The 10,700-nt window shown below is 37.3% G+C and overlaps 1 protein-coding gene across 1 annotated transcript; it reads right to left on the bottom strand.

Moving 5' to 3' along the window:
* Positions 1–4,911: 4,911 nt before the first annotated feature.
* Positions 4,912–6,586, bottom strand: LOC103710665 (nuclear transcription factor Y subunit C-6-like). The gene is made up of 2 exons (XM_017843692.3): positions 6,468–6,586; positions 4,912–5,863 (listed from the first exon to the last, which is right to left on the bottom strand). The coding sequence occupies exon 2, from the start codon at positions 5,845–5,847 to the stop codon at positions 5,314–5,316; it is 534 nt and encodes a 177-aa protein (XP_017699181.2). The 5' UTR covers positions 5,848–5,863; positions 6,468–6,586; the 3' UTR covers positions 4,912–5,313.
* Between the last annotated feature and the right edge of the window lie 4,114 nt (positions 6,587–10,700).

Raw genomic sequence — 10,700 nt, 5'->3', positions numbered from 1 at the left:
TAATTTTAGCTGGAGCTTTGCAGAAGAGTGGTTGTTTTAAATTTCCTTTTCCACATCTTAGGGATGGAGTCAGCATTAGTTTTTCGGCGTATGACTCCTTGGAGTGATCCGACAAAAGTAGTTCTATTGCTTATGCCATGCAGCTTTGGTTTCAGCACAGACATGAATGCGCACACACACACACACACACACAGAGAGAGAGAGAGACCTTCGCCTTAATTAGGTTTCAAATGTATCTTGTGGTTGGGAATAATTCTTCTCGTTCGTTTTTGGCTGCTTAGAAACGTTCGTAAATCAATCCGTTTCTCTCCAATTCCATAAAGTCTAAATATGATGGCCATATGATTGGCAGGACCTTGGTATTTCTTTGGCATGCATCTTTTGTGACGTTTGAATTCCGGTGGTTATGAATGCTCCTTTTTCTGCATCTGAGAAAAACACTTCAGGCTCATTTGAGATGGCCGTGACCCAATGTTCAAACATGGGTTGGGTTGGTGAAGAAAACACAAGATACTTGAAGAAAAGAGGTGGTTCCGCTTCACACAGCTCACTGAAAATGATTCAATATTGGCTGTTGAACAAGAGCCGGCCTTCCTGCCAATTAGAAGCAGAATTTTTTTTTTGGCATGCCATGTTTTAAAAACAAGACTCATTTTACTATGATTTTCTGAGACTTTGGTGGAACAGATCATTCATTGATAATAAAAATACTAGCATGGTACTAATACATAGTTCAAAACTAGGTGAAGCATCATCTAAGAATTTCTGGTTCTCATTGGATTAAACCATCAAATATCAGCTGGTAGAATACATGAGAATACTCAAGGGCTTGATGGTTATTGTCATAGGATATTTGATAATTCTGCTGTTGCAGTAAGGTTGCAGTTGAGAGCCAAACATCAAAGCATGAAACAATGTAATGAAACCATTGATACGAAGAAGAAATCAAATCATGCAACCTTGAATCTGAGTGGCTGTACCAGCGTGACCAACCAAACATATGATCAGATGATATGCCCACGACTTACTCAGGTTTTATTTAAAATACACAAAACTAAAGACAACATTTGACGATTTCAGATGAGATAACACTTCCCATTGAATAGTTCCATCTTGTTTCGGGTTGTGCAGTGAATAGCTGTTAAAATATGGTCACTGTTTGGAAAACAAGCATTGGAGACTGATCTGAGTCTTAAACTCAAACAGGAGCTCTTGAAACTTTACATGTCAAAAAAATTACCTAAAAACATCACAAAATTTACAAGCTAGATGGACAAGTTTCTGCATGAGCAACATGTAAATCGACATCATGCTTGAGCCATCTTGCTAAATTCTCGTGCTCGATATGTACAAATTGTTTTATATAATTCCACCAGTAATAATTATGTTTTATATTATGTTTCAATCTCTCTCTCTCTCTCTCTCTCTCTCTCTCTCTCTCTCTCTGAGTAATGAAAATGTCCTTCCTCCACATCTTCCACTTTCTCTTCCTTTCCCCTTCTATCTATTATTTCAATTTAACAGTAACTCTTATAACCTGTCTACTCGCACTGAAGTATCTGGACTATGGTAGAACATGGATCTTGAAGCATCTGCTACAAATTTGAAGCCTGAAAAATTGTTGGGGACTGGCATTGTTCTTTATAACCGCAGCAGTGCTTGCATTGACGCAACATTTTTTGGTATAATTTGACATAGGGAACAACATAATATGACATGCCCAAATATGTTTAAATTTTTGATATAATTCTAGCATTAGGTAAATCTTCAGTGACAACAAAATCTGTTTTAACAAGCCTTCAGATAGCATTCAATAATAAGCTATGCACAGATGTTCAAATGGGCATAAATCAAGTAATAAATGAATTCAAGATTGAACAATGAACTATCACGACTACAAGATTTGAACTGCAAAAAGAAAAGAATTCATTTGCTAACTTATCCTGCGATGGATGACATTATACACACTTACACATTCTAAAGATATCAAGACCAACATGAATAAAGACTCAAGCAAATGATAGATGCCCGTGAATGTCCAGCTAAAAATGTTAATAACATCTAAAATAGAAGTTTCATGATAATACTAGATAAATTTATGCAGACGCATATTTGGATTCTCCAGATCTACTAGTAGTATTATATATTCTTGTTCTTTGGATTATATAGGGCATAAGTGCAGTCCCTTGAAGTGAAACGTACTTCAATCACTATGAGAAAAACACAGATGATACTTGCTGGGAGATTATCAAGGGGTTTTAATTGATGTTTTAGGTTTCTCATTAGATATAACCATCATTTCAAAAGCAACTTTCACTCTCCCTATGATCATAACAGATGGAAGACTACTAAGGACTGTAAAATCAACCAAGTAATGGGCTCAAAGTTTATTTAGGTACATCCTTGCACTCCATACCATAGGTTAATGGCTTAACTGATTATCCTAAAGGGCAGTGCTAATAATCATCTATATGTTTTTCATACCTTTTTTGAGCTATAAACATTATAAAAGTCCAACCCGAATAGAATAAAAGTCAAAACTATATTGCAACGGTAGCAATACTACAATTCCAGCAAATCTGAAAAAAATTCTTTCTAAATAATGTCAGCAGCAACTTACGTTGATATCACGTATCCAGATATTCATTTCCAGTAGAAAGTTCAAGACATTAGAAAACTGAATCACAATCAATCTGCAGTAGCCAGATGAATTCATTCCAGCTTTTGCATTGCAACGTTCTTGCACATGCATTCCTTGTGCTATCACAGCGCCAATGACGTCACACTCAGCAAATTAAATATTTCACAACAGCATATATTATTTTGTGGAGCCACAAGAAAACAAATCTTGACTTAATTTACCGAAATTAACTGCAACTGGTTAACAAAATATTTTCATAGTTAAACATACAATCCTGCGAACCACAAATGATAGAAATGAAGTTAACAACAGTAATACCAGATCTCTCATTTTGCATATTTGTCTGCAGCATAGATGATTCTGTAGATCCAAACAAATATATCATCCTTCAAAAATAATATATGTAAAATTGAGCACCTTGTCTCACCCTTCTTCACCACAAGGCAAACAAATACCAATGTCACTTGCAGCAATTTCACAGCAAGCATCTTAAGGATTCATTATACCATGATTACTTCATTAGATCTAGTATTTAGATCATTTATTGCATCAGTTCACAAATCACCTCAACTAGAAACTCCATTCACTAAATGTAATATCACAAACATGAACTGAAGATCCCTTTTGATAAGAAGAATGTCAGTTTCTTCCCCCAAAATTTATCTATAAAAATGTTATAACCATGTTTATGATTTAAGTTTTTCTAACCTCTCTAATATGAAGTAAGAATCTACCTCAAAAAAAACTATGCACCTACATCTGGTAAACATAATTCTAGAAGACAGTATTACCATGCCAGGGCAGCTAGGCAGGTCCTCCAATTACATGTGTTTGTGAGCATGCCAGGGCAGCTAGAAGATAGTATTACCATGCCATCATATTTTAAAATATCTTTCACAATCAAAAGGTACATGACCAATTCAATCTTAAGTAAATAGAGATGAATATAATAAAACACATACGAATTTCCATGTGCATGCTCAATGCATGGACATGCTTTTATATCTCGTTGAGACTACTAGCATGTAAGAAATGCCCCAATTTTGTCCATGCTTTTATATCTCGTTGAGACTACTAGCATGTAAGAAATGCCCCAATTTTGTCCATGCTTTTATATCTCGTTGAGACTACTAGCATGTAAGAAATGCCCCAATTTTAAAGTTGAATGAATGGCCCCAGAGAACAGTTCTTTAAATTATAAATAAGTCAAATATTCCAACCTATATTGTAGAACAAGTTCATGGGCATTAGCAAACTCGAGGACATCTATCAGATAAGAAGTAAACTATTTGAGACCAACCATGGGACCAACACTTTCCTCGGTTCCCTAGTCCTCTGTGTGAAACAAGCAACTACTAAGTGCCAAAATAGCACCCATGACCCCACTAGACATCGCCAGGAGAGAACCAAAAAATCAACAAGTCTTCCTTTACTCATAATTGCATTATCATATTAAAGATTGCTAGTAGACAACCAAAAATCAACAGGCCTCCCTTAAACTGCATATGTAACATCCAGTGTGTAAAAGACACGATTCTAAGATATCACCTGTTGTGATAAAGCTCACAACATGGAAAACTTGCCTTCATAAGATGCCTAGTAGGATATTATGACATTACCAAAGTGCCTTTTGCGGTCCTAAAACATTAGAATTTAGAGTGACTCAATAACAAATGCGACAATCAATTACAGAATTCTATGTTTGAAAAAGGATCTTTAATTCCTTCAGCAACATCCAAATGTAGCACAAATTAGACCATGTTTTCATTAGTATGCTTATGGATGATGGATGATGAAAGCGACTAAAAGCCATGGATGCACCATTGATCTGTGGATCTCCATGTTGCTTAGGCCTCTTTTTGGTTTTTATTTCGCATGCATACATACATACATACATTCTACAAATTTACTACCTGCCTGTACATTGTTAGGATAACACCTTGGTATTTTGGACCTTTCTCCATAAATTTAGTAAGCCCTTTCTCCAGTAAAGATAAAGAAATCATGAATCAAATGCATCGGTGTTAACAACATTCACATTGTAACTTAAATTATAACACCTCAGTTAAACTAAGCTTGACAGCCCAATTAAATCAAGTCCTAATGACAATCTGAAAACTACGGATGCATAAAATTGACGATAAATGTAGTAAAGACAATAAAAGGTTAGAGGTGATTATCCTTTTCTTTCTATTATGTTCCATACCATGACATCAACATTCCTGCAGTTAAACGAATTATTCATCATTAGGGGTCAATGAATGTCAATCTATAATCCATAATCACCCTAACCAGGGTGCTCCTGTTTTCCAATAATGTGCAAAAATACACGCATATCAATTATGTCAATCTATCAGACCCATAAGAAGTAACTAACCATCACCAGATCTTACAACGATATACGGCATGAGATACATTTGTCACTAGACATACACTGAAACAGATGGGTAAATTTGAACAAAAGAGACCCATCCACATAAAGCCCACAATAGACTAGACAAGCAAAATCTAATTGAATAGTTAGTTTTTCTTCTACTCCCTTCCAGCATCATTACAGCAGACCAGTCCCCCCAATTGTCCACATTCAAAACCAACGCTACCCATCAAAGCAAACAAAGAACATAGGAAAAGGGGGGAGATAGTTTGGCAGGACTCACATTGCCGGGCAGCAGCTACTGCGGGACATAGTAGTAGGAGAGGGGGTCGGCTGGCGGGGCCCCGAGGGGGCGGGGCACGTCTTCCTTCCCCTCCTCCCTGGGCACGATGTCGACAAGGAAGTCGAAGACGTCGGTGCGGGTGATGGCGGCAGCAATGTCATTCTTCTGGAGGGTGCGGCGCTTGTTCTCCTCGGCATGGGCCCAGGAGCGGTGGGTGAGCTCCAGGATGAACATCTCGCAGGCGCGGGCAAAGACGACAGGGGCCTCGGCGGCGATCATGCGCACGTCCTCGTCAGCCTTCATGATCTTCTTGATGCGGGCGAGGGGCAGGCTGTGGTTCTTGAAGTCGGTGGTCTGCTCGATGTCGCGGTACTGGTCAGCCCAGAACATCTGCAGCATCTGCTGCTGCTGCTGTTGCTGCTGGTGGTAGAGGTGCTGGTAGGCCTGGTAGGGGCCGCCGGCGGCCCCCGCGGCGGCGGCGGCGGCGGCGTAGGGGACCGGGCCGGCGACACCGATCACCGGAGGGGTGGGATGGCCCTGCTGATCCATTCCGTGGTGTCTCGACCTAGAATCAAACACAACCCAGGCGTCAAATTCCGAGAGGAAAAACGAAGGATTTCGGGGAATCAAACAAAAACAAGGCCAAAACTCGATCTTTTTGAAGAAAAACGAAGGAATTCAGGGCATCGAACACAACCGAGTGACGAAAATCCGATCTTTTTGAGGAAAAAAGAGGGAAATTAGGGTATCGAACACAACCAAGACGTCAAGATCCGATCTTTTCGAGGAAAAACGAAGGATTTTGGGGTATCAAACGAGACCCAGGGGTCAAAACCCAATCTTTTGATGAAAGAAGAAGGGATTTTGAATTTCGAAGTCTGTTTGAAGAGGGGAGAGAAGGAAGAAGAGATCCGGTCTGAACTGATTGGAGGAAAGTGGGATTTTTATGGGAATTTCAGTGGAGTGAGGGGGAGTAGAGGGAGAAAGATGGAATGTTTGGGGAAGACGGCGGAATTTTAGGGTTCGCGATTGGGTTGAAGCGGCTTAGAATTGTCGCTGGCGAAGAAATCAGGACGCTAGATTTTGAGAACGAGGTGCAAACGGGAAACATGGTTTTGGTCCCGAGGAGAGCGAGGAAAAGGCGAGAGAGAGGTTGGATTTCCTTTTACCTTTCGGACGGAACGGGGGTTGGAACAGGGAGAAGAGGAGGAACAGTGGAGGATGGAAATAGAAAATAGGGAGCTTACTCTGTTGGGGTGGAGACGATGGAGTTAGGCCTGGAATTTTATTATGGGTTGTTACAAATCATTTAATGAAAAGTTAACTATAATAATAGGCCAAGAAGGGAAAGGTGATACAGGTAGAGATGATGAGATCACCTAGATTTTTTTTTTTTTTTTTTTGGTGCAACCGCAACTTTTCAAATCTTGATGGGGATGTTTCGTATAGGAGGGGTGATGACCTCTAAATCAAAGATCATATAGCTAGAAATGATGAGATTACCGAATTTGGTTGCATCATGGTGATTCTACGTGGCAGTAATCCTAAATTACTCCTACTTTTTAATTCACCATTCAAACTGGTGATGTGAAATCTTTTCTGAGGACATGTATCCAAGATCACCCTAATGATAGTAATCTTGGGCTGAAATTAGGATACCAAATAATCAATAGTCAAAAAAAAAAAATTGGTATATCAATATACCATTAATATATTATATCAATATTATATATTATATTATATTTGATATTGCATATAGTATTTATAATAGATTATAATATAATATTGATCATAATATTATTCAACTATATTGTTAAATTATAATAGAAATATATTATAGTACTTTTTATTTATATTAGAAAATTATTTAATATATTAGTTTTATTTGCCTTATTTTTCTAATCAAAATAAATATTAGCATTAAAATAATGACATATTATGTATAAATAAAGAATAATTTTATAATAATAAGGAATATATTTTTAGGATTAATAATTTATAGGATTAATAAATATATTTTTATGAAATATATCATAGATGGTTTTGGTATATATGGTTAGTGATCTTAGATTTTTTATGAAATACCAAACAAGTTATTTATAGATATCGAATATTTTTAATCATTGAAATGTATTATATTAAACACGGATCATATTATCCTAAAATAAGGATCAACAATGATCCAAAATCATCTTAATGATTCTATTTGCGCGGCCAAATGCCACCATAAAATTTGTGGTACTCCTATTTGGAGGGCAGCTACTCTTCAGCTTTTAACCTATTGTTTATAAGATCTTTCTATATTAAAAAAAGAAACAAAAACACAAACAAAATGCTGCTTAAAACTTCTCCATTTCAAAATAAATGTTATATTCTAGTAGTTGAGAGCACCACGTACATGAAAAAAAAAAAGTCATGAAGGCAATAAGAGCCACCTCTTCCATTGTGTCACGACCATACTGACATTATCTCTAATATTCTTTAAAAAAACTCAAATCCTTCATGTTTTCTTTTAATCTACCAGTATTTTAAACAATATGATTTTTTACAAAATATTTGGTATTTTCAAGATTCTTCTGCCACCGAAATGGCTATTGTTCTGTCCACCTTCAATAGGTAAAAGGAGAAGAAAGTTGAAAAACAAATTAATCAACAACCATATCAAGCCTGCTAACCAAAAATGTGGACAAACATCATATGACCAACAAATTGGAGACATAATATAATCTTTTCTAGCAAGGAACAGGAGGTGTTCTCCTCAAGAGCTAGTTATTATAAGCTTTCCATTTTACTTGCATGGTACCTCCTTGTTTAATAGGTTTGTCATGACATAACACAAATCTTATCATATTAATAGATAATAACCTTAGGTTAACAGTCAAACTAACAAATTAGGTCTCTAACGGCCCTCATCGAGTCAAGGACATGGAACCACATTAGTGTACAAGTTATAGGTCTTGAAAGGACCAAATCAATGTAGGCCATGCATATCTCCAATGTATCCACCTCTTCATTTCAAATAAACTTGGCTAATCTCAACTCAGAAGTCCAGTTTAAGAGGAAAGCGATGGCGCTCTTGGAGGATAGCTATCGTTTGAGTTGGTATACCAAATTGCTGCATAAGAGGAATTGGAGCAATGAACAATGTCCACCTATGGCAACAGTGTTTGCGACCGATCGAACTAAAAATTGATGCAATAAAGGCCGGTAGGTCATTGTCGATTGGGTCAAGGCTGGCTTGAGCTGAGCCTAACCAGGTCCCATCTATTGTCATCCTTAGGTGGTCCTTTTCAAAATTTTCTACTCTAACTCACATGATCTTGGTCTCTCAGAGAGCAAATCTATTGCAAATTACACAAATATCTAACAATTCTTTAAGCAAAAAAATGCATATGTTAATTTTAAGGCAGCCGGTGTTTCCACACTCTGTATCCAATTATCATCATCTGTGGCCACCATTGCAAGTTCGCCTAAATTTTTAGAGTAGGAGTTCATGTGGGGCAGTTCGGGTCTGGTCTGACCTAATGCAAATCCAGTTTATATCTAGGATTGTCAAACTTGAATTTATTTTATTTTTTAACATAATTTCAAGAGAGTCTAAAACTCAACATGAGGTTTTTTTTTTAATGAGAGAAAAAAAAACAAAAAAAAAACCTTCTTAAAAAGCATATTTCTTTTAGTTTCTATGTACCTTTAGCCTTTTGAACAAAAGTCATACCATTTCTCTGTAGAGAGTGTCTGCTGCTTGCTCTTTTTTTTTTTTTTTTAATGGACCTTTAGTGTCTTCACAAGTGCATTTGCTGTCTTCCTACTATTTGCGAGGATATTTGTTTGGAAGGAACATGGAGGAACTTCTGATAAGAGAGTATGCTTGATCTGATGTCTGCTCTGAGCTAAAGTCTTCCTTTATTCCTTGGTTATTAGCCTATGGAGCTTTTACAAAGCACTTATCAGTTGATCTGGTAGCTTGTAGGATACAAATAATTATGAAAGACAGCCATGTTAGGCCATGCCACATCATCTTCTTTCCACTCTTATCTCTTTAATATAATTCTTTGTATCAACTATCTTTTTAAATTTCCTTGTCAATTGGGAAAGATTAAGTGTTCGACGAAATCAAGTAGAACAGTCAAATACTGAACCAATTCGCAGTCAGGTATATTCGCATCAACTATCACCTGATGTTAGTTATGATCTGCAGCATTTTATCGCATGCACTAACTCGACATAAGGTTAACCCCTTCATTTTTCATATTGAAGCTTGTTGTGGCATCGGTGTGCCGATATTGGCTACGTAATTACCAGAATCTATAAACCATTCACTTGGCATATTGTAGTAGGTTGAGTTCATTCTAGGTTCACTTTTTATAAGGCATGCCCATACTCCTGAACAAATTTTAGTTAGGTCCAATTCCACCAGTTCCGAACTCAAACCTGGCGTCGATTAATCCTACCTGAGTCCATGGGCAAGTATTCTCATGATTCGAGATGGACTTGTTACATGATGAATATAGGTCTATATGGCTTGTTCACCTTGGTTTTAGTGCATATATATGTCAATTAAAAAAAATGGAAGATAAGTAGAAATTACAGCTAAATTATAAGGTCAATCGATCTGGTCATATTTTGAGAAAGAGATCAATGGCACCAACCTAATCGATTGACCAAGAAAATTTGTTAGTTGGCTGCGGAAGAAGAAATTCCCTACAACCTTACAATCTCGTTAGTGTAGTTTTGTCCATGGGGCAGGAGTATATCAAATTGATTATTAGAAACCGTTTCCAGTTGTTGTTCCCCTCCCAAGGGCAGGTTCTTACGCGTTACTCACCCGTCCGCCACTGGACAGTTCATGATTCAGGCATAACAGATGTTGGTTTTAGCACCTGGTTTCCTTCTTTTTTTTCTCTCTACCTTTTGAAATTGTAGATGGTCTCCCATGCAAAAAGTCGTACCAGTTACACAGAAACACGACCAAATTATGTTGAAGTCGCTAAACGTGTACTTTTCACTGCATGAGAAACACCTGGTCACCCTCAGCAACATAAGATTTATGTAAGAAACTGAGGGAGGGTATTGAATTCAGAGGCATAATCCAGACCAGTTGTTTCCTGATAAAATTATGAACGCAAGTGACAGGGCTAACTAAATTGCTTCCAATCCCCACCAACCACAGGACCACAGATTGAAAACAAGGACCCACTGTTTGGTTAGGTGGGCTGCATTTGTTGTGGTAGCTAGGTTGAGTCTAGACCTTTATTTCAATTTCCAATTCATGACATTGTTTTAATCCTGATTAAGACCTCAAGATTGCCAGCATCCTTATCAAGTGACCTTTGTCTGAAGGTTCCTTTTTTAACCTGTTAATATTGCACTTTTGAAAATGAATAACGAATAGATTAAAT

The sequence above is a fragment of the Phoenix dactylifera genome, chromosome 1 (assembly GCF_009389715.1).
Source record: "Phoenix dactylifera cultivar Barhee BC4 chromosome 1, palm_55x_up_171113_PBpolish2nd_filt_p, whole genome shotgun sequence".
Taxonomy (NCBI): Eukaryota; Viridiplantae; Streptophyta; class Magnoliopsida; order Arecales; family Arecaceae; genus Phoenix; species Phoenix dactylifera.
Note: the sequence above shows the minus strand (reverse complement) of the source record. Positions and strands in the feature narration are given on the sequence as shown.